Here is a 27,773-nt window from a genome sequence, read left to right as displayed (position 1 = left end):
ATTACAGAGTACCTGCTTTGCACATGAGAAAAATACTACGTTGTTATAAAAATAATCACTGGTGCATTGAAGCTAAAATGTTTCATCTGCATTATGTTTCTTACATCATTGTTTGGATTCTTCAAGCCTAATTAAGAAGCATTATTGTCATAGTAAAGCCTAACAGCAATTAAGGTTGATTGACTTACTAGTCAGCCTTTCTTCTTCCAAAATTGGAAGCCATCTTTCTTCAAAGGTGGTTGAATCTCAGAAGTTTGAGTGTGCTTTCATTATGGTCCTGTGTATTGAATGTGGATGCAAGCTTTTCCGAAATGCTTTCTGCTTTCATTACAGATGTTTCTTCAGATAAAGATACGGAAGTAGAAAGGGGTAGAGATGGAAACGGGATGGGAATATTATTCCAATTCCCAAATGATGGGAGGAGCAGAAGTGCTTTGCCAGGTCACTTTGTCACTGTTATGAAACTTTGCTCGTGTTTGAAAGGCAAAGCTGTAACTTGAGAACTAGCACTGCTTGGTAGTTACACTATAAATATGTCTAAAAAGTGCACTGTAAGCCCGAACTGGGGTAAGAGCATGCAGATCCGTTAGCTGGTAAGGTTTATTTATCCTTGAATGTTTACCTAGCTCCACACAGAGAAAGAGCATTAATCTGTAACACCGCATTGCTTCTTTTTTACTCTCCGTAGCCCATGGGTAAGAGTCTCTGTGCACTCCCGTGAGTGCTGCAGTGGCTTCTCAGCCAGCCTGAGGTGCAAAAAGTGGAGTGGAAGAGACAGTCACCTTGGTTTTTCAGTCTTACTTCTGGCCTAAAGAAGTGGTTTGTTCATCAGGCTGTGAACCCCAAGAAATCTTACCCCATCGCACCAAGTCTGTTGCAGCCTTTTGAACCTTGCCATTGCTGCCTATGTGAGCTTCAGAAATGTGAGATAACAAGCCTAAAGTAGTTAAAACTACATGAGCATAAGTTTGAAAAAAGTTTGTCTTTGGAAATCAGCTTGGAAGTCTGCTCCTAAAAACTTATGGGCATAGGTCTTTGATTTCTAATCAAGGTGAGGGGCTTGCTAAGACTCTCTATGGGTAGTTAGTTGCATTAATCCTCAAAGTAAATTTTCAGCAATTTAAATTACCTGAACGTTTCTTTTTATTACAGATGATTCTTGATCTTTGTTTGTACTTCCTTGGGTTTCAATCATAATGTAATATGAATTGATTTCTGTCCCCGAGAGCTAATGACAGACCCAGTTTCTTTGAAATGCTCAAATTGGTTGTACGGTGTATCTCACGCAAAGCCAAAGTGATCAGCACTTATTACCCAAGACAAAGCTAGTACCTAGATAGGGAGGTCACAAGCAAATCACTTTGTTGGCTTCCTGGTGATTTCAAATCAGTTGAAATAGTTAAGGTACTCGAATAAGTGTACTAAATCATCAAAATACTGTGTGATTCTGCACGGTGAATGTTCTCCAGATTCAGAACTGTCGCAAGTAAGACTGTTCCCCAGCGGAGGCTAAGTGGTTTGATGCAAGATGCTGAGGGCTTCCTTTTTATTTACCCTCATCCCCATTCTGCTCAGCACCTGCGGGGTCAGGATCTCGGTTAGAAATTGCTGGCTAACCTCTGACTATTACTGAAAAGCATTTATCTGAGGAGAGCAATTGAAAACAGAAGCCAGAGTCTCTAGCAACCAGTACCTTTTTTTTTTTTTTCTTTAAGATTGATTTTTTTTTCCTGCATTGTATTGTTGGACATGATTGTGTGTGTTGAGGTTTGGTCTTGTCAATGGAAGTACTTTGGAAGTCACTTCCTTAGTGTCATGTCTTTTTCATCTTCTCAGCCTGCTCTCAAGCAGACCTGTCATTGCAGGTGTCCCCCACAGCTCCAGAACTGGCATCCTTCTATCCTACAGATCTGCCTCTCAGTTATGCTTTCCCTCTTCCTTTTCATTCATATTCCACAATGTATTAAACATTAAATGCAATCCTCATGCTCGGATTTACATAGCGACTCTGACTTAAGATGGCATAGATAAGTGCACAATCTCATCTGTGGGTCTTAGTGTGTGAATAAGGTCCAAATCAAGCAATAAAAGCCTCAAAGAATTAATCTTGCTTTAAACATCTTTAAACCAGCAGCACACTCAGTGCATTGTAGCAGAGCACAAGTTGAATCCACTTTGATTACTGCATAGTAGGAAATGTGTTGACAGAAGTCTTTCCAGATACTTAACTTGCAAAAATGATTACATGAATTATTATTTGCAAAAGGGGCAATGAAATTGTTCTGATTTGCCTAATTCAATAATCATCGTCTGCTAGTAGCAAACCATTTTTAAACTTGGATTTAACAGCTTTGCAAAGCATGTTCTGTCAGTTTTCACATGTGTGCGTTGAGCTGATAGATGTAACAGACTGAAACGTTAGTGCCGCTCCAATGTAATTATCTATTGGTATTTTCATTTTTTCAGGTTTATTCCGATTTACAGGGGACCAAGTCATACGTACAAGATTCAAAGGCTGACAGAATCCACTTGTTACTCATTTAGAATACAGGCTGTCAATGATGCTGGGGAGGGCCCCTTCTCAGAAATAGTTACCTTCTGCACAACTAAGTCAGTCCCGCCTGCAATCAAAGGTACGTAATATTTTTTACTTATATGTAGGTAACACATAATTGCTTAAGTAATTGATAAATGCAATCACTTCGTAAACGTTAACATACGTATTCAATAACACAAAATTGGTGCATGCTGCTTCTGCATGTCTGCAAATAGTGAATTACATGATGGAGGGAAGCTAAATTATCACAGAAAAGTTCATATAAGCAATGTAAGCGTTATACCTACCAGCGTTGTTATTACAAACACGGTTAAAATGCTGCTGCTAACAATAAAGTTTTCCAGGGGATTGCTCTTAATTACCGGAACACTTCCGTAAGGAATATAACAGCTGCACTACATACGTGCACATACCGACTCAAGTGTTAGAATTGCATTCTGGTTAAAGTTGTGTAGGTAACGTTCAGCAGAGCATTGCAGAGTTTATTTTTCCTTTACTTTAGAAAATCAGTAACAAAGTCACATACATAAAACATTTGATTCATTAACTCTCTTAGCATGCGTTCCACTAGAAGAACAAAAGGCCCAATTAAATAAAGTTCTATTATGATACATCTTTTCCTTTGTGTGAATTCTGCCCTAAGTAATTCTGCTCCTTCCAAGAACTATTATGCAGGGAGAGGATTTCCTCTATTGGTTGTCAGATTAGCTGAAATCAGATGCCACGCATACCTTTTTCTGTTCTTAAAACTCATTTTTCAAGCTGTACTATTTACTATGAGAAATAGTAACTTGGTTTGTCAGAGTGGTTTCATTTGTTCCACTATTTGAAATCCGGCTTTGGTGATCTTGACCCTATTCATGATCTAAGATTTAGAGAGGGGAAGAAAACACTGCTGGGATGTTCTGTCCTGTCCCTTGGTTATCTACTCTGAATCACCCTCAGGAGGATCAATGCTCTTGAGTGCAGGGAGAACATCAGGAGATTGGCTTCACGACATTAAAATCAGCGTATGTGAGAATCCCACCTTTGTTCCCACCTTGCTTTCTCCTGGACTTTGGCATTTGTTGCAGTGCCGTTTCTGGACGAAGATAGCTGTATCTGTTTGGTGTGAAGCTCAAGCATAAATTACGCTTACTCAGTGGTGAATTATCCTGATTCACCGCATTGCGCAGTTGCCCTGATGTCAGATACACTACCCAAAAAAGGTAGCTCGTGCTAGGTTAACCAGGCTCGATAGCACAGGTGCTAAGCCTACATTACTGTTGCCTTAACTCCTCTTAGCAGCACTAGCTGGCTAAAGCTAGCGCAGGCATGCGCTGTACTCACAGTCTCATTCTGATGGACAGAAATCCATTTTAGTAAGTTCAGCTCTCACTTAGGTTTTTGGTTTGTTTTGAGCTGCCTGAGTACTGAGTCCCTGCTAAGGGTGACTCATACCGAGGGCTGAACATCACGCTGTTTAACAGGGTGCAAATACTGGGTTGTGTGTGGGATGGGACCACAGGTACATGACAAAACACAGAGAAAAGAGCACAGCAAACACCGTGTTAGTGAACACTGCCGTGAGAAGGTAATGCTACAGGGAAAAGTGATCCATGGAGGCAGCCAACAACATAATCATGTTGATTCCCTTCTGTGTTCAGAGCAATACAGAGGAATGTATGCCATAAACTTTGTTCTCCAGGTATCAGAAGCACGTTTATTTTGTAAAGAAGCCTACTTACTGAGTAATGCCAACCCTAAAACAGAATATTGGTAATGGCAGTTTTGTAAGTGTCAGACAAAAACCTGCATGTATCGGGAGAGGGAACAAAGAGGAGAGACAATAACTGGGAAAGCTGTACTTCTGGTTCCCAGGCTGGACTTAATCTCTAATACAGATTATTTAAATTCTGTTCTGACATTCCTCCTCTCACTTTCTCTGAATGAAATGTTTGACGCTAGTGCTCTCTTTTCAATTATGTGTGGCTGCCTTAGGGCATGGGAAGAATACACAAACATCTCCACTGATCCAGGTGATTGCTCAGAACTTCATGAAATTGCTGCTTTTATTAATGCCAATGTAATTCTTGAGTTGGCTTCTGCTTCAAAAAGCCCATTGCATTAATTATCTCCAAATTTCACCAAATTTTCTGTGCATAAAGTTTGTTACTGTTTAACACCGCAAGAACCCAGAACTGCTTAAATCAGGCAAGACTATCTTAAAATAAGTGAGACTTTTGAGTGACTTAAAAATCCAGCCCCAGTTTTACTTCTTTCATCCAGTTGTGATAGTAATTTGTTTTTTGGCCACATAAATATATTACAGATCATGCTATCAAACCCACGATGTCCTGAGATTCTCTTTTTAAAATGTTCTGTTATGTTGTAAAGTCCATGTAGAATGAGTAACATTTGAAGGGAGGTCTTTATATTGAATGCTTGTCCATTGATTTTTATTGTAGCCCCTCGGGTGACACAGTTGGAAGGAAATGTCTGTGAAATTGCCTGGGAAATGGTCGCACCCATGAAGGGGGATCCTGTTGGTTACATTCTGCAGGTACTGGTTGGAAGAGAATCTGAATATAAGCAGGTAGGAAAATGTCCTCAATTATCTTGTCTAATTGATGGAAATAGAAACTGTTTTGAACATTCTCTGGGCTGCTTCTTTCTACTGCGTTGAATTATACCCCATGGTGATGCATCAGGTGAACTTTGGTAAAGACCGAGTCAAAATCAAGAACTGTAGTTGGTTGTTTTCTCCACCAAGGGATTATATAGAACACTGTTATCTCACCGGCATGATTTACGCCCTCTCCAGAGATGATTACTGTTTCCAACTGAACTAACCTTTAGAAAGTTACAGGTCTGTCCACCCAGGTTTTACGCTGAACTGGCTGGTGCTGACTGCTGTCTAAAGATGAGATGAACTAGGTGGATCATTTTTCCTAATTCACTAAGCCGCTTCCTGGATTTTCAGGGTAGCTCTCAAGACCTTGAATCAAGGATCTCACTCAAGTAGACAACTTTTAATTGGTTTGTTCAGCCACCTCGTTCCTGTGCAGGGTGTAGAAGTATGGATGTGTACTGCTCTGTATCAGGTGCCCCACAGAAACTGTACTTTCGTATACCTGAAGTATGACTGATCCTTCCTGACTTGTCTATATTGACTAGAGGTCACCAGTGGACATTTCCCCAGCACATCTGAAATGGAACAACTCATTCATAGCTAGATCTTAAATTTTATTCTGGGACTACCAGTAGAACAGTTTAAAGGAGGGCACCGTAAAACCTGTCTAGTGTGTTTTGTATCTAAAGTGAATGGATATAGCAAACTCCCTGTGAAGTAAAACATTAACTGGAGAAAACACATGCAAACTATATAAAATAATAATTTTCATTAACGTAAAATAAGTGAAATTGCTTTAGCATTTCCTTCCCCTGCTGCAAATTTAGCCACTGACATGCTTCTGGGTAAGGCTCCAGCTCCTGTACCTTCAGATCGTCACCCCTGAGCTGCCCCCCTCTACTTGTAGCCCCATGGATGCACCCCTCCACATCCCATAAGCCACCCTCCCTCTGCCATCTGACCTTGCAGTGGTGGTGTCAAAGTACTCAAACGCCTTTCTTTCAGACTATTGGCATCCCTCCCCTATTCTGGATGAACTTGTGGGTAAATATTTCTCTTCTGAGAATTATGTCTGATGAATTTGACTTGCAGGAGCTAAACAGATAGTAATTTGGCAACCTAAAAAGCATGTTAAAATACTGAATACTCCTTTTCCTATTTCTTGAGCAATATATTCTTTTTTGTTTGTGTATTTGTGCGCTTTATTTGGGTACATCAGAAAGCAGTGCCATGTGCCATGACAGTTCCTTTTAGGAAATCAGATCTTCCTTGTTTACAAGTCAGGAAGTGAACCACTGCAAACTCCAGGAGTCGCTGGCTGAGATTGGTTTTTGTGTTTCCTGCAGTTTTGTCTGCAGAGCTTATTCGGTTAGAACTTAGCTTTCAGTTGTGTTGAATCATCCCCAGCTTTGCATTGGTTTAACCTCAAGTGAGTGCGAGGGGCTGGGTTGTGCAGCACAAGCAGGTGAAGTTTGGGATAATGTTCTTAGCACGCTGCAGCCTAAGTTTTAGTTTCCTACTTGAACAGCTTTGGGGATCAAATCACTAAGGAGCCACCTCTTCATAAGAGATGCCTGAGGGAAATGAGAGTGCTAAGTTTTAAAGCTCCTTCATGCTCAAATCATCTGCCAGTGAGGAAAAAAATAATTACGTTTGAAATTTCTGAAAATTTGGAGGCAATTGAGTTTCATGAGCTTCTGCCACAACTGTACCAGGAAGAAAACTGTCCCTAAATGTTTTCCGAATGAAAGTAGGTACATTGCAAAAGCGTGAAACGTCCCAGCAGCGCCCTGGGAAGGCTGCTGAAGTCCCGAGGACCTTTCTGCACCAAGAGGTAGACACATGGGAGAATCCAGTCGATCTTACCAAGCTCTGATTTTTATTGTTTGTGCTCTGTTTCAGACTCAGTACACACACACTCTGAAACACACTCACTGCTCTGTTAATTTGTTTAAAGTTCTGATCCACAAATCCATGTTTTTCCTTCTCTGTTTTAAATAGCAAGCCAAAGGCACTTGTCCTGGTTACAAGCCAGAAAAATGTGTATAATATGCACATGTATAACATGCGTTGGCGTTTAGTCTTTGTGCTATTTACGCTGAGTATTTTCTCTGCATCCTGATGCCAGATTTGTGTAACGAGACGGAACAAATAATTTACTTTTGTTAGAGATTGGAAGTGCAGCCCACCTCCTGCCCACACTGCTCTAAAGGGTTCCTGACCATCTCAGCAGTGGAGTGAGTGACACTGATTATGAGTCTGGATAAAATCTGAAGCCCAGATAGTTTCTTGCAGAGGAATCTGTGAAATGACTTAAAACCTTTCAAGTGGGCATGCTTTCTAAATCAACTGAAACCTGCCTCTGTTTCTTGATCACCATACAAAATAGGCTTGTATTAATTATTAAATGCAGCGGTCATTGCAACGGAGTGCAACCACCACATAAGGTTATCTTACGCTTCCCAGTGTGTTGCTTATGGAGCAATTGTGGCTGTCATATTTTTATTATTTGGAGAAGATTGGGGGGTTTTGGAATTATTTAAGGGCATCTGTGAAACGGAGAAATACTTGCCTACAGGAATTCTCTAAGCTGTCTATTTTGATCAATAGTATCAAATGCCATAAGGGGCTTCAGCAGTGGTTTATTACTTGCGATGATATTTTCACCGAGGGAGCAAGGCAAAAAGCTCATCGTGTTTTTATTATATTCTCAGGTGCCTAAACAGAAGAGCTGTTTCTAGGAACTGAAAGCGATAAATTGGGTGGACTCTTTACTCTGTCTTGGTGGCCACCAAAGCATTGTGTGCTATATATATATAAATGCTGCTTTACAGAATCATAGTGGGTTTAATCTTTGTTTAGCAAGTTCAAAGGTCTTATACATAATTGTCAAATTAAAAAAAATAATAACTTTTTTGTTTTGTTTTGTTGTTTGGCTGTGTACGTGAAGTCTGTTCAGAGTGTAACTGCATTAAGAGCCAAGCATATATGCTTGTGCTGAGGGCGTTCTGCCCTGGATTAGCACGGTCCTAGAGGCACTGAGGCAGACAAAATTCAGCGTGGACACTAAGGCAGGCAAAACTGAGCTCAGGCCAGCAGTGCCTCTGTAGCGTTGCCCTCGAGGGCGCTCGCTGCAGCCAGTTGTGCAGGGTGCAGAGGCTGCTGTCCGAAGGGATGATAATTAAGCACAAGAATCCTTTGCCTGTTGCTGAGAAGGGACAGAGCTCCGCTGGTGCTAACGATCTTCACTGAAAGCAGGACAATATCCACCACCTTCCTAGCTCTAGCACAGGAAATGGTTTGTCTTTATCTGCACTGAATATTCATGTATTTGGGGTACTTTTGACTATTTCTCAACCTTTCTCTAAAGATGCACCGTTCTCTCACTTGGCTGTCTGGCTTTTTTCTGAGAAGTGCTGTAGAGTAGCTGGCTTGAATGGCCATCTGTATTTACTAGACTGTAATGAAGATACAGGTCTTTGATTTAGCTGACCTTAGCCTCCAGTTACACCGGTATTCACCACCCTGACACACCGGAACAAGTAACAGAAACCATTAACTGCAGAGGTTTTTTCAATGCAAAGACAGGTTGTATGGATCCAATCCCTAGAATCTGTGAAATGGAATCTTGGAAGTTTAGATGTGTTTGTTTGTTTGTTTTTTAAGTAAAATTCATTGTTTGGATTTTACTTTTTTTTTTTTTTAAGTAGTGATGTTTGTGGCAAATGAATTACTTCATGGCAAAGGCATGTGGAACTCTGGTGATGCATTTTGAAAGGAAGTTAATATTGACAACAGCACCAAAAATACACATTGCTTACAGCTGTGTTGTAAGGATAAATGCTTTGGATTGTGATGTCTTAGAGACTACAGAAATGAGGGGCTAGACAAGTCCCTGAGGGAGAAGAATTCTGACTGGTCTGGTGGAGGAACTTTTCCAGTTGCCATTGGAAAATACAGTGGCAGGGCCTTTCTTGATAAGAGGTACGCTTTGCAAACAGATGTTTCAGCCTTCACATTAATTCTGTGGGCAGCTACAGTGCTTGTAATTGTTTTTCCAGTGATGTATTACTGTACCTTAATGGCTTGCTTCTCAGTGGCTTTGGGAAGATGAGCAAAGATTGCAAGAAAAGCAATGGCGTGTAGCTTTGGTTAATTGCAGACATTTACAGCATGAATTGGTTGTGCTCCTGTCACTTGAGCTAGAGTGAACTTCCTGTGAATGCTGAGCGTACGTGATGAGGGTAGAATAACTGTGTTGAAGCATGGCTTCTTGCTTCTTGGGGCCAGGAACCTTAAGCCAGTTAGTGGAGTTCTTCGTCTGGAACCTCAGTCACCGTCATTCAAACTGTATTTGGAAAAATTGTGGAAGTTTAAATGTTTAAAAGGAGGAGAGAAAATGAATGGAAGGAAAACCTTAATCTTTTGTCCTAGACCTTTCCAGGCAATCAGACTGGCTTTCCTAACTGAAGGATGAGTCTCAGGGGTAAGCATGTGCAGGAAAGTTGCGTTCTTTAAGTGGTGTTTAGCTGAGTCTGTCTCATTTTGATTTTTTTTTTCCTACCCTGGAGTAACACACAGGAAGTCCTCTGTTGGCTCAGTTTTAATTTCCCTCGTTACCTTTTCTCAGCCAGAGCTCTTACCTTCGGGAGGGCAGAGAAGCACTCAGCTTCTGCTCCTGCTGTGAGGAGAAGGAAACCAGTGAAATGAGTAAAGGAAGAAGCATCCAAATTTGAGTTTTTTTTTCTAGGAGATACAAGCACTCTGTGACACCTTGCATTTTATTTAATAAAATACCAGTTTCAGCAACCCTGCGTTATATAAATTGTGGACTGGTTATTTGTTTTCAGAGTTCCTAGGTGTTTCCAGTGGTCTTTTTCCATTTAAGTCACAAAACTCTGAGATATTCAGATCTCTCTCTTCTTTCTCGTATTGTGACTCATGCTCTGAGTCATAAGTTACCTACATTTGATTAGCATAAATACATCATGGATTTGGGTTGTTAAAGAACGAAATGCAATGCAACCAAGAGGAGCTTTTTATACCTTAATAATATTTTGTTTCCACAATTCAGAAAGTGTAATTTCTGGCATAATTGCTGACTCTTGAGAGAAATGTGAGGAAAGTATATTAAAATAATATTTGTAACCGATTTTATGACTGTGCAGTAAATGCCTTGCAATAAACTTAGTTTGCAGATTTTCTTCATTTTGGGGCCAAATATGGTGCTTACGTCTTAGACATTTAAAGCATGTAGACACATTTTAACAATGTTTATGATATATGTTTGTGGTATTTATCACACCCACAAAAGATGAGCACGTCTAGTGTAGGATGTGTTGCGTGCATTCAGTCTGGTGAGCTCTCTCTGTGGAGCCCTGTCATGGTAGGACGTCTCTGTTCTGATCCTCTGCGTGCCGCCATTCTGCTGAGGCCTACCTTCACCTCGTGAGCCTTCCCTTGAGGCCTGCAGAAATGTTTCCTTACCAGACTCAGACTTTACCTAACTTCCTGGCCCAAATCCTTGCAAAATATACCTTTCTTTATGACAACTTGTGACTTTGTATGAAATGCAGAACCTTTTCACATACAGGTTTCCTCCACCTCTACTTAGAACGGACTACTTACACTCACTTTTCACTCAGCAAACGTCATATGCTTCTTGAATTTGTTCTGATAGTATGAAAAAGTGGAGGTGGTTCTGCTTTTTATATTTAACTGTGCTTGCTGTTTTGTTTTGAAGGTGTACAAGGGAGATGAGACCACGTTCCAAATCTCAGGCCTTCAAGTCAACACAGACTATCGGTTTCGCGTCTGCGTGTGTCGCCGGTGCTTGGATACCTCACAGGAACTTAGTGGACCTTTCAGCCCATCCGTTGCCTTTGTGCTTCAGCGAAACGAGATCATGCTTGCGGGAGAAATGGGAAGCATAGATAATCCTAAGATAAAGAACATGATTCCTACTGATGAACAGTTTGCAGCCCTCATTGTTCTTGGCTTTGCAAGTTTGTCAATTATATTCGCCTGTATATTACAATACTTCTTTATGAAGTAGAGAATTCAATGGAAGTTTGAGATACAAATTTAACTAATGCTACGCATTATAATCCACACATTTATTCAGATATTCCTTTTTGAAATCCTTTTGTTCTACCATGCATTTTATATACTTCTCTTGTTTTTACAGTTCTAGCTTGAAGAAAGATAAATCAGTGTTTTGATGCACCTTTTTGAAATTCAAAACTAGGAAGTGGTCAAACTGGAGAAACAAGCAAACCAGATACCAAAAGCAAGATTTTTTTCCTTCACAGTTTCAAAAATGTCACCAATTTGCCTTGTCATCGTGGTTTTGTTTTTGTTTTCACTGAAGTTCTTACAGTCTCTTATTTTATCTTACTATTTAGGAAATTTTAATTGATTCACTTTTTTGTTTCTTCTTTTTCTCCTAAACATTAGTCACAAGTGTGTATAGTGGTAAGACTAGAATACAGTGTTAGTCAACAGTACCAGGTCTTCATTGAACAGTATTAGCAATGTTGCCTATGAATTATTCACTACATTTGCCCCATTTTTTCAAGATACAAAGTAAATTGTTATTTTAACTGCTTAGTGCATTTAAATCGGAACAGTATCCTGCAGTCTAAAAACCTGTTATTTTTACAGTTACAACACTATGAACTGCCTGTATAAGAAATCAAGTAACCAAACTGCATATAAATTATGAAGCATTATAGATTTTTTTACCATTTTGATTCCTAGCAGTAATTTTAAGTAAGAGGGCATTGTGCAATAGTTAGTTATTCCCATGTTCAGCTATTTAAAAGCTGCTTTAACTTGTCTGTTTGTCACTGTATATAACTATTCCTAATCTAATAGTAGATATTATTCTATTATGTTCAGTCTGATTGATATGATTAGAGCTGGTGACAGCTTACTGCCTCTACTGAATTAGGTGAGATTTACACTAAATGTAAGCAAACTTCACTGTCAGTTGATCTTTTGGTTTTTGGAGGGGTCTTGATTTTACAGAACTTTCTTGGAGGTATCAGAAATGGGATCTGTTTATTTTAAGTACCTTAAATGGGTGCCTACGTTATTCTTAACACAGGGCTAATCAAAATACTTGGTACATTGCAAAATTGGGACCGGAGTCCTAGAGAGGTGTAGTCCTTGCTCTTACAGCTGTGTTCCCCCCCTCCTGCCTGCCTCTTCCGAGACACACATTTTAATCCATCAAGATAGATTTTTAACTCTTGAGTCATTGGATTATTTATATTAAGTCAACATTGTGCGAGTACCTCAGGGACATAAGTGAGCTGGAGGTGCAAATAGATTCCAAAAGGGTGCAACAGACACAGTGTATTTCCCTGCCTATTGTTTTTGTATATTTTTGCTACTTGGTTTTGCTTTTGTCCTAGCTATTTTGTGCTCTGTCTCCATTGTCTAGGATTCAGTGTCCTATACTAGCATAATATTCCCTTAACCAAAGTAATGGGGAAAAACAACATTATTTTTGTTTTAGGTTTATTTATACTATATACTGCATACAGTACTTTAAATACCAATTACAGTGCAATCTTTTATTTATTGTAAAAAAATAAAAAATAAAAAGTGTACTTATGTACTAATTCCCCTCCCCACCCCCTGTAGCATGTTATATTTTGTCTGTTTTATACTGTTGTACTTTAGGTCAACTTTTTACCTGGCAGCATTCCTAGTATTATTAATCTTCTTACATTTTCTTGTGTTTTTGAAGGTGGGAGCATCTAGTACATTAAATGCCAAAAAACATTATCAGTGATTCAAACGTTTACATGTATCCAAAAACATAATCATCTCTGGAAAGAAAGTGCTAAGATCAATGAATTATTCTGTGTGCCTCTCTAGATGTAGCAAATATTAGAAATGTTCTGTATTTTGTTATTGACTATAATTAGTTTAATTTAGCCTTGCAAACTAATGGCATTGAGCTAAATATATATATTTTTTTGTTTTTGCCAAAGTCATGGCTTGTCAAATTTATTTACATCTTATTTAAATTTATTTGTGATACGAAACTTTGTGACCTTGCATCTGTATTTTGTGAGCAAAGCATAGACAGCTGTTTTCAATGGAGGGGTGGGGAAAGTGTATTTTTTAAAACAATGAAAAGACTGCTAGTTTGGAAACCCAGAAATCCGAGTAGAGTCCCGTTTTTATTTTTGGAGTATTGTTTCAGCAGTGCTGCTATTAAGCCCAAGCTTGACATCTTTTTTAAAAAAAGAAAAATTGAAAAAAAAAAATAAAAATAAAAACTTGCTTTATATAATTTGATCAATTTTGAACGCTTGCAGTACAAAGATACTAAAAGCAGCAAGCCGAAGTGCAGAGAGAGTCCATCTGTTGGACTTCAAGCATTTCTGTCAGTGCCAGCCTGTTCGGTCCCCTGTGCAATCATGCTTGTGACAATGCCCACTCCAACCCCGGGGTTAACGAAGTGTTCTGCAGGAGCTGGAGCAGGCCCTAAATCAGTTACCTTGGCGTTATTTTAGTTTGTATTTTCTGCCATAGTGAACTGGCTGCGGTTCATCTATTAACATCACAGATCACAAACCGTTTCTGTTTGGGTTTCCATTCCCGCAGTTTGCTGATGCCTTGTCTTCCCCGTACGTCTTTTTGCCCTTTGGTCCGGTAGCATCAGGCACTGAATCAACTCCAAGAGCTCTCTGCTCTCAAATAATGAACACACACACACACAAAAAAAAAAAGGTAGAATGAAACACTAAATATTTACAGCCCTTAAGGAAGGAGAGAGATGTTTTTACATTGTTCTGCCTTTTTCTTTATGAACTTGAAATGTTTTCTAATCCTGTTTGTTGGCTACAGTAGTTCAGTATTCAGTGTCACGATTGAGAAGTGCCCTAACTGAATGTGTATGAACCTTATCCTTGCACAGTTCTTTAAATTGAAAAAAAAAAAAAAAAAAAAAGTTTTTACCTCACTATGGGAACATACATTCCAAGCTTTTCAACTTTAAAAAAAAAATAATCATAAGTTTTCTTGTATTGTAAATTTTAGACTATTTCATATGCATTGTATTAAAACTGCCATATCAATTTTAATGTATAGATTTTGCAAATACTACACTATGTATGTAAGACTTAACTGTATCTGTAGTGTATATGTAATATATTTATGCCCAATAAATGTTTTAATTCTTTCTGATATTACCAAGAGTTTTCTTCATTGAATACAGTCCTTTCAGTCTGTTGGGTGGGCCCTTTCTGGTACTCAGGTGATGTTACTGCAACCGAAAGCAGGAGTGAGAATCCCAAGTTTAACTCGGGACGTTTCTGTTTTGTAATTGGAAAGGTTTTCATCGTTTACACAGTGCTTGCTGGTGCAGTTTGGTGCCCCGGGTCTCCCCGCAGGGCTGCACCCCAGAGTACAGAGGGCATTTTTTGGGGGTGGCTTGTTCTGTAGCAATGCTGTGGTCCCCCAGATCCTCCGCTTTCAGCTTTGGATTAATTGCTTCCACCAGGATGAGCATTTGGGCCTATTTCCGAGCCCCGGTGCTGCCTGAAAGCGGCCATGCCCCTGCAGCGCCTGCTGCCCATGCGGGCACGGCTCCGGGTCTCAGCTTCCCTCTGCAGCCCGAGCCTCTCCCACACAGCCCGACCTTCCCAGCCCGGGGCAGTGCTGCTCAGCGACCTGGCTTTCTGCAGTGGCTTTTACACAAGTGGCTCAGAAACCTCAGCAGGAGATTTCTGGAGAGCTTGACAGCTGCAGTCTCTGTGGCCATGCAGAGAAGAAGCCTTTCAATCCCTTTTCACTCAAGGGATTTAAGCAAGATCTTTTCTAATACTGAGCTAAATACGTGCCAATTCCATCCCGCCCCTGGAAAGCCGGAGTTTGGCTGTCCCTGAACAGGGCCGTAGCTGCAGCACGCATCTGAAAGCTGCTATAACGTTTCAGTGTAAAATCCTCCCCGAGAATATCACGTTCCTGCTGGACTGGGCTGGGGTTTGGGAACTTGGAGTGTGGGTGCAGTGCACTCAGCCCTGATCTTTATCTGGGAGTTTAGGAGCCGAGTTTTCCTGCGTCCTTCACTGGGTGAGACAAGTTGCTGAGGTGTTTTAGTCACTTCGGCTGAATAGCTTGCCTGAAATTTTAATGACGGTAAAAATATACCTGGATTTGATGTCTCTGAGTAAATAAACACTTGAAATACCAGAAGTTTTCACTTACCATTAATTATGCACAGTAAATTCAATTACTTGTCACAGAGAATTAAGCTGGTATGTATACATGTCCCATGGCAAACACAGTGTTTGTTTTTTAAACAGCTTCTCTTCTTCAAATCACTGCATAAATACAGCATTTTATTTGTTTACTTTTTTCATTACTGCAATTTGCAAACATGAGTGTTTTTCTGAAGGAAATGTAGTGGGTTTGTTTGTTTGTTTGTTTGTTTTTCCCTTGGTTGCTCTTTATTTATTTATTTAACCGGTGCTTGTCAGAACAACCCCTCTCTAACAAAACCTTTTAAGATGTCTGTAGACGAGTAGCCAGCGCTTTGTTATCCGAAGAGCTCTCTTATTTCACCCACTCCTCGGTTCCCAGCTCTGTCTGTGGATGACGGGGAACGGTGAGAGCCTGGCAAGCCTGGGACAGTGAAGGAGGATTTATGTTTGACGTCCGAGCACTGTGCGTCGTGTTGTAATCACACACCCAGACTGGACGGGGTAGGGGTGGGTAGCACGAACTTTCCTGTGGGCTTTGTTTTATTAATGCGCTGCAGAGCAAGCAGTATCCCTGCTCGGGCAGGACTGTGTTTAACACCATCTCGTGCCTCTATTGGTGTTGGAACATTACCTGCTTTGAAAAGTTTGGGAACAGAGCAGGCGCTTGTATTTCTAGGTATTTCCGTGGCCTTACTACTGACTTCTGGGCTCGTGTGGAGCCAACCGAGGCCAGCCGGCCGTGCCCCATCTCGCAAGCTGAGCAATCTCCAGGTCCGCCTGCAGCCGAGCGTGGTCACCGGGCTGCAGGCTGCTGTTTCTATAGCAGCAGCAATTCTGTCTCCTCTCGGTAATCAAAGAGCCTGCTCGAAAACGAATCAGGTAAAATTTGTTGTGCTTTTGGCTTCAGCCTGTGTCACCAGTTCAGAGCACGTGCGGCTTGGTGGAGGAGAGCAGAGCCCCTTGGAGAGGTCTCTGTGCAGCAGGCCAGGCCCGGAGGCACCGCGGGACAGAAAGCGAGCGGGGCCGGCAGCCAGCGTCGGTCCCTTACACCGTGTATCGGCCTCCTGCCGAGCTGCTCTGCCTAGACCCCTTCAAGCCTTTGAATTTTAGGAGACGCTCAAATTCAGCCTACGGCAAACAGCTCCTGAGGAGAAAACATGCCCTTGAAGGGAGCCGGGTCTTGTCCTGAGGCCTTCCTGCCTGCCCCTAGGCGAGTGCAATTCTCCCTCCTGTCCTGAGGCATAGCAGCGGTGTTTGAAAACACCCCTGAGAATAAAACACTTCGGGAGCTCTGGCTTAAGGGGCTTCCTGAAGGAAAGAGCATGGTCTGAGCCCTCGTCCCATGTGTCCCAGGGCTCCAGCACGGCCCAGGCGCCTGGCCAGGTCGTTTGAGGCTGGCCATGACCGGAGGCTGTGGAGCTGGAGCAGGGCTCCCTTCGAAGTGGCGCTGAGCAGCTCCAGGCCCGGCCCTGCACCACCTCCGCTTCTGCTCACCCACCTGCTGGGAAAAGTCATGCAGAAATTACTGTAGAAATCCTATCTGTGAATTATATTCCCTGTATAAATATTTTTTCTGGAATTATCGTTATTGCAGAATTCATGATGTATTATAATTCTTTGAAGTGGTGTAGAAATTATATTCTCTGCCCGTAATATTCACCTGCCTTGGAGTGAAGATATAAATGTCAGCTCTTATTCTTCTCAGAAATGAGAACCACAGGTAAACAGAGAGGAGGATATGGACATTTTGGTTTAATACTTTTACGGCTGAGCAGAAAGCCAGCTGAGATCCCTTGAAAAGGCTATCTTCTTGGTAATACATTTAATAAGTTCTAAATGATTGCATCCGTTTCTGCTCCTGACAATTGCTCTCTCAATGTGTGGATTCTTGGCTGGGTGAAATAAAAAAACAGGTATGAGGTTTGACAAAATGCTTTCAAACACAGCAGATTAGCTGGCTATCTGCTGCTATGTAGGTGAACGTGCTGTTGTTGGTTTGGGTAGTTATAGTGGTTGTGCTAATTGCTCGTGTAGATGGTATCGCATGCAATCTAAACTATTTTTAGGTCTACTAGCATGATTAATAAATAACTGCTTGGGTCAATGTGCTCAGTGGATATCATTTCTTAGTAATTTTATTAGCTCATCTCCCTCACTTTCTGTTGCATAAAAACTTATTCTCTGCAAACAAAACAGAGCAAACAGGAGGGAGGCAGAAGTCTTCTGAGGGTCAGCACGTGAAGGGAGTGGAGAAATCCCACCCTAATCCAGTGCAAACACTCTGCTCATTGACAGAGGCCTCAGAGTGCCCTTTCTTTCCCCAAGAGGCCCACACGCCAGGCGCAGGGGGCTCAGCACCACTCGTCCCTGGTGCCCAGCAGCTCGGCCAGGCTGAGGTTCCTCTAGCCAAAGGCAACAGCAATAATATTCCTCTAGCCAAAGGGCTTTTATGGGGAAGAAACCGCTGTGGTGATCTGACTGTTTCTGAAATGTTGTTGCTTTGTTTTTTCCCGGCATTAGGCGGAGGTGCTCAGGGGCCACCCAGGCAGGAGCCCCACGCCGTGCACCACCCGGGTACAGCCCCTGTGCCGCCCACCCTCTTCCCTCACGAGCTGGTGGTCAGTCAGTGGGCTCAGAACCACAGCTGAGCGCTTGCTCCTGTGCAGCCAAAAATAGAAGGTCCTACCTTTACAGGGAATGTTTCAACAATCAATTGCATTGTCACTGCTTGCTAAAAGTCCCCTGGTGCTATTGACCGGGCAGAATACGTGCCCGTGTGTGATCATGGATATTGGCTTAATTTTTGGTGAGAACTTGTAGCACGAATTTTTGCTGCCTTTTGTAATATGGGGGTGTTGCAGGTGTTTAAATCGCAGCACCTGGGAGCTGGTTGTGCTGCGGGTTCGTGGCAGAAAGCGCTGGCTGGGTTCAACTCCGTCCCACGCTGAGGAGGGATGGTTTGCAACGCTGGGCAGTGCATGCAAGGGGGCCACGCAGAGAAGGCCAACGTGAACAGAGGCTTGGAAATCACCACGCCTGTTCTTTCTCATGTACAGCTCTGAAAATCAATCAGGATATGAGAAAAAGAAAAGGAAGCAGTGCTCTTTCATGCAGTGTTGTTTGAAATGGGGCCAAACACCCCATTTCCCTCAGGTATAGAGGTTTGGGATTGTTTTTTTTTTTGGTCCAGATACAGGGCTAATGAGACACTGTGAATTTTGCTCTGATTTGGAAAGCCACAGCATGCCCCAGCCCCTAGCTGAGATGGAAAGGGCTGTGTCACGCTAACATGGAAGGGAACTGAGACCTTCTGCTGGGAAAGGCGGCAAGAAAGCTCGTTAGAAGCCCACCACAAGGCTGGAATTCACACATGCATGGACAGAGAGAGTGTGTTGGCATGTACGAGTTACATTTGCTAACACTGAGGTACGTAGCGTGTGCTGGAGCTAGAAACATACTGAGGCTCAGCCTAAAGCTCTAGCAGCAAGCAGTAGTGATTGTTCAACAAGCCATGAACCTTCATTAATCTGAGATGTGTCTTTTTCTTCCTCTTCCACTATACTCACACAATTGCAGTGATGTGATCACAGATCCAGCATGAAGAAACACAGCCCTGGGGGGCTGGAGGGGGATGAATCCACACCAGGGCTTTTGCTATGGAAGCCCACCAAAAAGCATTGACCAAAACCCACCTTCACATGGGTTGTGTTGAAGTACCCAGGAGAGATGATGGCAAACTACACATGAAACCGGTAGCTTACTTTTACGTTAGCTTTCCGTAGTGAAAAAGAAAAGCCCATCCAAAGAAAACTGCAAATGTTAATTATTAAGAAAGCTTCAGCTCAGCTGGAAGCCAGCTTCACGTGGCAATGTCACCCAGGCAGCAGCGGGGTGGCTTTGGGGGAACCAGCTGCCGCACCTCAGCTGCCGCAGGCCGATGATGGACAGAGAGGTTCTCAAGGTATTTGAGCGAGTAACTGCTTTAAATAGGGCTTAGGCAAATGTCATTTGACACAAACGTACATAAATGCTGAGCATCTAGCAACTCCAGATCTGACATGGAAGTGCTACTTTTCCAGGATATTTTATTTTTGGCAAGCAATACAATAGGACATGATTTTCTGCCTGTTCATGCTTCTATCAAAAGTATTTCTCTAAAATGAATGGAGCTTTCTGGTAAAATGCTTTTGACCTATTTTATCGCCAATTCAACATGCTGCCAAGAAATAAAATGCTGCCAAATTGTTCCTGTTTATTTGTGAAGCTGTGATACAAAATGTGGAGTTGGAAAATCTTTTAAAACTTGAGCTGTTTAATGAATGAGCCTCCCGTTACTTCCTATATGGCTTCTCACACACAGGGCAGTGAGAACACAGCAGTATTTTGACTCACAAAGTCCCTATACGTTGTTGTTTTTTGTTGTTTTTTTTTTTTAAATCAGAACTGGCCAAGTTTATTCCTATGAGGGAGAGTTTGCAGAAGTGCAGCATACGGCTCTGCAGCCTGCAGGCAATTTTCCTGTGGAGTCTCCCTGCCTGCCCGTGCTGAATAGCCCAGCGCCTGCATGGGCTCTTGTCTTCACTGCAGGTACCACAGATCTCTACAGCCACGTCCAGACCCAAAATTGCAGGGGGAAGGGAACCAGCTGTTCTAGAAAGCCCTATTGATACTTTTAGTTTTTTAAATGAAGCTATTTCCTAAAACTTCAGGCCATAACATACCCTCGAGGCAGGCAACTCCATCCTCATCCCGCAGTGGTGGTGGAGGGGCGAGTCCTTCTGGAGGCAGCTGGCAGCATTTGATTTTATGAAGCAAAAGGGCAGGTTATCCAGGTGGCTGTTTCCTGTCCTCCAGGTGAGAGCAGCTCATTTTGCACCAGTAGCTGTCTGAAGAAGCAGACCCTGGTCACTATCTGGAGTCAACGCACGCCAGCAAGCGCAACTCCCCTGATTTTGGCATTTCTGTACAGGTAGGTGTTAGTGCCAAGGGAGGCAGAACTAACAGGAGGTACGGTGCAACCTGCAGGAGTTGCTACATGTGTGAATGCTTGAATGTTCCCTGTCTGAAACCTTTTCTTGCTTGGTGCAAGAGTCAAATGGATGTGGCTACTCTTCCTTCCTAAAATTGCATGCGTTTTGCTAGATTTGGCCAGATGCTCAGTGACTTCCAAAAAAAAAGGCCATTTCCTAAGTGAGACTGAAGAAAGAAGTCCTGTCCTGCCTCAGCACAAGAAGCCAGCCCCCTTGCTTCTTTTTGCGACCCCAGATTAAATGTTATAAATTCTGTTCTATGCACAGAGTTCTGCCAATTTCACAGTCACGGTGTAGTTATAATTTACAGCGTCTCCTGAAGAAATGCTGGGTGAAATGAAACAATCTGTACACCCATCGTTAACATGCAGAAAAGGAGCGTGCCTGCCCCAGGGGCTGTAACATTACAGCTGTTCTGGTTTAAAACCCAGGTTCCCATGCACAGCCCTCAGCTCCACGTGCTGAGGAAGGATGCATGCCGGTGCCCGACGCATCCGATGGCTCGCTCCTGCAGCCCGCCCGCAGCGGCACCGATCCCGCAGGGTTATGAAGGGTCTCATGACTTTATTTCTTTTTCTGTTCACATTTAATACCACAGACACAGCTGAAACTTGAAACACATATGTGATGTCAGGTACGTGATCAGTTCATTTACACAGACATGTTAGTAGTGGGCTTACATCTTTACAATCTTTTCAAGATTCCCCGATTTCTGGTTTCCCTGAGTTGCACGATGTCTGCCATCAGATCTGAATGTCAGCTGGCAACGACCGAAAGAACAAAACGAACAGAAAGGCAGAAATGGTTAGAGACGAACAGGGGGTGATGCTACAGCACTGCTGCTCTCCTAACACCCGCCGGCCAGGGCCTCAGTCTGCTCCAGAGATTCGAACGAAGTTAATCTCACTGTTTTGGCCTTTTGCATCTCTCGTTTGCTGTGCTTCCCCAGCTAGTTCTGTGGTTTGCCCCTTAACTTGTGCACCTGCATTCAGTCCTCGCATCAAGCCTGTGCTCGCGGCGAGCATGCCAGGGGGAGGAAGCCAGCCCCAGTGAAGCTCTGTGTGATACCAAAGACACAGAGTATGCAGAATAGGCCAAATTCTCTTTTCACTTATACCTGAGCAGCACCATCAGCTAAAGAGGAACAGGCAGAATATGGCCCATCGGCGGTAATAGGAGGCTGAAGGCAACAGGAATTTTGCAAACAGACAGTTCATTCTGTACTCAGTTGTGGACCAGCTGGCAATAAATACTAGAACCAAATAAATAAAAGCTGCTATTGCACATGCATGCCCCTAAGCTCTATTAGCTGGACCACAAACTCCACGTGTTGGTGTGACAACAGGTGCAATGTAAGGCATACGTACTAGCGTAAGGGGTGGAGAGTGTTCCGGTTTGCTTTGTTTTTGAGTGGCATACTTGAGTTATAAAACTTGATTTAATTTTTTTATGGATCAAGTATGAGAACCTGTCCACCTGTGTGTCTCGATGCAGAATTTTCTCTTTCAGGCCTTGTCAGTTAAAAATGTTCTGTAATGTGAGCGTGGATTTGAATTTCACACTGCAGCAAACCAGCACGACCGCACCCCGGGCTCTGACCGCCTGCTACGCCCGCAGCAAGAGCCCGTGGTGCTCCGCGGGCAGGAGCCCCCTCCTCACACTGCTGACAAACTGGGGCATGGGGGGCGCAGCGTCGGCACAGGCAGCCACAGGCAGCACGGCTACCGGAACAACTGAAAGCTTCCAAGTTCGGCTACATCGAGTCATTCACAGTCAAGCTGAACAGAACAAGTACAGATGAATTAGCTAGTAAAAAAAAAAAAAAAAAAAAAAAAGACTTTGGTGGGAGATCGCATTCCCAGTTTTTATAAGCATCACTGCTTATAATCACAGTCCTGAACTCAGCACTGTCCTCGTCCCACTGATATATATTCAAAAAAATTTCAGCACAGCCATGTTCTAAGCTGCTTCTAGAAAGGTATTTTTTTGTTTCCTTTCTATTCATGAGGGTCATTTAGTTTTAGTGTGTTTAAAAACTCTCCATTTGTATGTCTTCTTTTCTTTTTGATCTTTGTTTAAAAATCTGGATTATGAAAAGTGTATCAAATCTCTGCTTGCTACTCCAAAAAGGCAATTAATTTTTTCTCTCTTTAGGGTCTGGCTATATGCTAGCCAAATTTTCAGCAAAACCGAAGTTAGCTCTGTAATAACTCAGCCTGAATTAGCTGCTACTGAAGTCGTACAAACTCTCAAGTGAGCTGGGCTACGTTTGCCTGTTCCAGATGGGAAAACCTGCATCTCCCCTGCATTAAAAAATCGTATGGACAAAAGCAGCAGCAAAGTATGACTCGACTGTCGCCAAATTCTGTAACCGTGTGTCTCCTATGATATTCTCAAGGCCTGGTTAGTTTTTGAAAATCCTGAACTGCCCGCGTCACGTCTTTCAGCAAATCCAGGTGACGACAGAAGTACAGCTTTGCTTTTCCATTTGTGTTTCCTGCCCCGCGTCTCTTTCGTTATGGCTTTCTGGGTAATGCTGGAAAGCAATGCTCTGGTGCTTGGCACGCCGTGTCATGTGGTGACGCTCGGTTCTGTCCACACACGCGAACTTTCCTGCTTCGTGCTGGAGAGTCTTTTCTTTGGAAGGGGTTTGAGTCCAAAGAGCCGGCACGCGGCGACTCGGTACTTCTTGGACATGATGTTGTAGAGGATGGGGTTGATGGCGGCGCTAAGGTAGAAGAGGACAAAGGACACCAAGTTGCAGTACTGGCTGATCACTGCTATCTCCAAGGATCCGGCTTCAAAGGATTTGGAAAATAAATATCGTCCTACGTGAAAAGGCAACCAGCAGAGTATGAAAGCAAATACCACCACAACTAAAATGAAAACAGCAGAAGAAAGTGTGTTAAGTGTGAGTAGGGAAATATGGGTGATTTAAATGAAATGTCATTCTATCTCTGTAACGAAATAATCTCAGAGTGTGAAAATGCACCCCATAAATTTTCATTGTATCTCAAGTACATTTTCTGACAGTATGAATTAGCCATACTTAATACAAATCAATCGTATCTAAACAACCTGCCTGTATACTGCATGCTGTAGCACACTTCTGAACTATCAAACTTATCTTTTCCATAAAAGGAGAGAATTCAGGAATCAGAATGGTGACAAAAAATGTAATATAATCTATCATCTTCATCTACCAAAGCAAAATATATACAATGTGATAGACTCAGCACTGTGAGTTATAATGAAAAATGTAATCACTGGGAAGCAAAATAATTGAAGGCAGAGGCCCAAAGATAAAATAAGCCATCACCCGGATCAGCAGAGCATGTACACCAAGATAACAACAGGCAGCGGTGCCCCCCTCCAGTTTGTGTTTTGGAACATGAGTTACTCCACGAAAAGCAAACACATCATGTGTAACTACATAGTTACAGTTACATGGCATATCTGCAATATTACACTGCCACTATGGTTATGCATACGTATCTATGTGTTATATAACATGCATGTAGAGTAATAGGAACGTGTATCCTGGACACTGGCCCGTTTCAGTTTCCGTCCTGGAGAAAGGGAAACTTTTTCTGTTCACGTACTTTGTGCTATTGACCTTTGTTATTTTTCATACTATTTTCTGTGTATCTATTGATACAAAACAAACAAAAACCACAGAAAACTCAAGAAAGGTTTTTTGACATTCTTAAGCAATTCTTCCCAGTTAACCTGTTCTCTCTTGTTCACAGTCCTGATTGCCTATGTCAACGCATAGCAGATACAAAATTCAAAGAGCTAAGAGGGATCATAATCGGCATATTTTCCCAAAAACTTTATGAAAAAGCATTCCCATGCTTACATAGATACTTATGTAGGACTTTTGATGGACTCTAAAGCACAGAACTGAAATTCAGAATATCTGTTTTCCAGCTCTGCATCTTTTTGAGCCAACTAGTGCCCTTTTTCCTCAGTTTCTCCACCTGCACAATTCAGATCATGTTTCCCTAGCTCACTAGCTACCGCGTTCTAGAATTTAATCCATGTAATGAATATTACTGTTGTGGCTATTATGAACAGGATTTTAAGCATTTCTGGTATTTTCACAGGTGGGCATGTGTAACCCTCCTAGTCAGGCTTTGGAAGATACAGTTCGATCTTCACACATGCAGAATCACATTGATTTCAGCAGGAATGGGGTATGATAGCTCTTTTGGAAGTCAGGCTATATATTCAGGTGTTTAATTATGGTCCTAGAAGCATAATGTTTCTCTACAGTTTAGAAGAAAAGTTGATGCTAATCCCATTTACTTTATGTTCTATGACCTGCTAAAGTCTTAGAAAGTGCCTTCTAAATTTTAAGCAGAAAATTAAAATCAATGAGCAGATTGCTTTGTGCATCTGCTCATATTGAGCCCGCACTAACTTCTTTTCTTTCCAGCTACCATCAGACTGTTATCATTCAGAGATATTGGCTCTCTGTCAGAGGACAGTCTTGCTATTCTCTTGCTATTCTCAGATGTGCAAAAGAAAAAAAGGGTGTCTGAAATGCTGTAATGCTTGCAGCAGTACTCCAGGGCAGAAATAAGCCGTTATTGTTTTGAAATTCTTTATGGTTAAGTATGCAGATATATAAACACAGTAGTAATATATGCTAGCAGCTTACTTATTGTAAATAGAGATTCATAATCCCGAAACTCTAGAAGTGTAAATGATGAATTACTTCCAAGGTCACGTTTACCCAAATGAAGTAATTCTATTGATCATAAAACATAGCTGAAAGGGCACAAAGCATGCCGTGGGTTTTATTATTCTTGCTGCTGTTGCATAGTAATAAAGCCGGTCATGAACAAAAGATCAGTTAGTCTCCCATTTAATAATTCAGCTACTTAGGACACGCTGCCACCTCTTCTTCAAGCTCATTAGCCTGTCACCTCTGCCGGGCTGCGATGAGCACGGCGGAGCAGCTGCCTGTGGAACCGTCATGTAAAGCATCCCCGGGAGCAGACCCACGGCAATCCCGCACACGGGGGACTATGGCTTGAATGAAAGCACGCAGCAGCAGGACCCTGCTGCCTCCAGACACTGAACTGCAGAGCAGCTTTTTGGTTCTGTGCCTCAAACTCCCACCACATGCTCTCACTGGGAGGGCTTGCAGCATCGGGATGTTTAAATCTGTGTTTCTGTGCAGCAGCAATAGCTGTTGTTGTTTAAGCCACCTGGCAATGTAAGTACACAGAGTTAAGAATGACAGCACCTATCACTCCAATCCTGTTTTCCTGAAACCAGTGAGAATTCGGAGGATCAGACCTCAAAGGAGACAAAATGCTCACTGTGCAGCACATGCTGGTGTTTTTCTAATACAAAAGTGCCCATCAGTTTTCATGAGCATGAACAGCCACCCGGTAAATATCCCCAATTTGCTAGAAACTTGATATCCTTTTCATTTGAAACTAAGGGCACCATACCGTCCCTGCTTGCTTAGTCTACAGCTCAACTTTGTGGTTTTAGAAGAGGTAGTTTTGTTTAAAAATCAAATAAACTATCCGTCTGTAAATAATGTTGGTCTCCACAACCAAAGAGCAAAGATGTTCAGAAGTCTCCAGGGGAAGAGCTAATTGTAACTGTAGTATTTGTCTTTGTCAGTGATTGTTATTAAAATCTGCTTAACTGTTTTAGAGCCCCCAGCTCCAACCGGTTAGAAATAAATCTAAGGACGTGGGAGAGTTATTCTACCACTACTTTGAAGTGTAGCCCTTTGTCTGAAGCATTTTAAATAAATGCTTTCCTTTAGAAGCGATTATAGTGACCTACCAGCTCTCGCCGTCTTCCTCTCCCTCTCACACACACACAAGCACACAGACCCTCTGGAAACACAGAGCATGAAGAGTCGTACCTAACATTTTCACAGTTTGCTTGTTGTTCTTGTCCCTGATGACCGTGTTTGGACCGATGTTCTTTCTCTTTCTCCTCCAGAGCTTCCTCCCGATGAGGCTGTACAGCACGGTCAGGCAAAAGACAGGCAGGAAAAAGAAGACACTGGAGGTCCAGACCATGATGGTGAGGAGCCCCGAGCGGATGGCGTACTCCGTGGCTCGGCACTCGTTGGTGCTCAGGGGGTTGGTGCCGTTCTCGTGCTCGACCCCCACCAAGACGAAGATGGGGCCGGCGCTAACGAAGGAGACGGCCCAGAGGATGAGGATGACCAGCTTGACCTTCCTCTTGGTGATGATCACCTTGGCGCGCAGGGGGAAGCAGATGGCGACGTACCGCTCCACGCTGAGGGCGGTGATGTTGAGGATGGTGGAGTAGGTGCAGCTCTCGCTGATGAACTGGAAGAGCTTGCAGAGGAGGTCCCCGAAGTTCCAGGGCCGGTACTGCCAGAGGCGGAACAGGTCCAAGGGCATGCAGAGGAAGATGAGCAGGTCGGAGAACGCCATGCTGGACAGGTAGAAGTTGGTGGTGGTCCTCATGTCCCGAAACCGCGACACCACCAGCATGGTCATCAGGTTGCCGAAGATCCCGATGACGAAGAGGACCACGCAGGCCACCGTGATGCCGGTGAGCACGGGCGCGGGGAAGAGATGCAGCGGGGACTCGCCGCCCGTCCTGTTCTCCGCGCCGCGCCCGCCCGCGCTCCCCTCCCGCATCCTGCCGCCGAGGGCCGCGCATCCCCGCGCCGCTGCGCGCCCTCCTCCGCGGGGCCGGGGCAGGTGCGGAGGGCGGGGAGGGATCCGCGGCCCCGCTCCGCCTCTCCCCCCCCCTTCCCGTACGCCCCCCGGCCCGGGGGGACGGCGCTGGCCGCGCGTCAGAGCCGCGGGTGCGGAGCGAGGCTCGGCTCCGGCTCGCTGAGGGGCGGGAGCCGGGGGGGGGGACGGGGGGCGGCTGCTGCTGCTGCTGCCCCTTGCTTGGGTGTCGGGGGGCTGGAGGGAGATGCAGCGATCGCCACCCCCGTCCAGGTGGTTCACCCAGTTACATTTTCACTCACGATTACGTTTTCTCTCACAATTTTTACCTCACAGTTGCATTTTCACTCACAAATTTCCACTCACAATTACATTTTCTCTCACAATTTTTACCTCACAGTTGCATTTTCACTCACAAATTTCCACTCACAATTACATTTTCTCTCACAAATGTTCACTCACGATTACATTTTCACACATAAATTTTCACTCACAACTAAATTTTCACTCACAATTACATTTGCTCTCACCAATCTCCCCTCACCCCAGCACCCGGGCAGCCTGACCCAAGCAAAGCGCTGCCAGGGGGGCTCTGTCCTCTGCCCCCCCCCCCCCCCCCCCCCAAACAGCCCCCAGCCTCATCTCGCTCCCCGCTTCTCATTTTTGTGC

At 43.3% G+C, this 27,773-nt stretch overlaps 2 protein-coding genes and 1 long non-coding RNA gene across 3 annotated transcripts in view; 2 read left to right on the top strand and 1 right to left on the bottom strand.

Annotated features, from left to right (window-relative positions):
- Nucleotides 1-14,374, top strand: part of FNDC3B (fibronectin type III domain containing 3B) — a 178,688-nt gene extending 164,314 nt beyond the window's left edge. The window contains exons 24-26 of the mRNA XM_035334452.1: nt 2,467-2,633; nt 5,005-5,132; nt 10,912-14,374. Of these exons, the coding sequence (XP_035190343.1) occupies nt 2,467-2,633; nt 5,005-5,132; nt 10,912-11,223 (607 nt within the window). The 3' untranslated portion in view covers nt 11,224-14,374. The remainder of the gene's footprint in view (nt 1-2,466; nt 2,634-5,004; nt 5,133-10,911) is intronic.
- Nucleotides 14,375-20,241: 5,867 nt separating this feature from the next.
- LOC118171780 lies at nt 20,242-22,731 on the top strand. The gene is made up of 3 exons (XR_004753377.1): nt 20,242-20,360; nt 21,931-22,399; nt 22,576-22,731. It is a non-coding gene; the product is annotated as an uncharacterized LOC118171780 (long non-coding RNA).
- Nucleotides 22,409-27,230, bottom strand: GHSR (growth hormone secretagogue receptor). Its single transcript, XM_035335181.1, has 2 exons — nt 26,315-27,230; nt 22,409-23,297 (listed from the first exon to the last, which is right to left on the bottom strand). The coding sequence occupies exons 1-2, from the start codon at nt 27,066-27,068 to the stop codon at nt 22,993-22,995; spliced, it is 1,059 nt and encodes a 352-aa protein (XP_035191072.1). The 5' UTR covers nt 27,069-27,230; the 3' UTR covers nt 22,409-22,992.
- Nucleotides 27,231-27,773: the final 543 nt, after the last annotated feature.

Source organism: Oxyura jamaicensis, chromosome 9 (assembly GCF_011077185.1).
Source record: "Oxyura jamaicensis isolate SHBP4307 breed ruddy duck chromosome 9, BPBGC_Ojam_1.0, whole genome shotgun sequence".
In the NCBI taxonomy this organism is placed as follows: domain Eukaryota; kingdom Metazoa; phylum Chordata; class Aves; order Anseriformes; family Anatidae; genus Oxyura; species Oxyura jamaicensis.
The sequence above is the reverse complement of the archived record's forward strand: the minus strand, read 5'-3'. Positions and strand labels throughout refer to the sequence as shown.

Bases quoted from the DNA above. Each gene is read 5' to 3' on its own strand.
- GHSR (XM_035335181.1), bottom strand. From the start codon at position 27,068: ATGCGGGAGGGGAGCGCGGGCGGGCGCGGCGCGGAGAACAGGACGGGC. The intron at 23,298-26,314 runs GTACGACTCTTC...TTTTCATTTTAG, and splicing joins GCAAACTGTGAAAATGTTAG to TTGTGGTGGTATTTGCTTTC.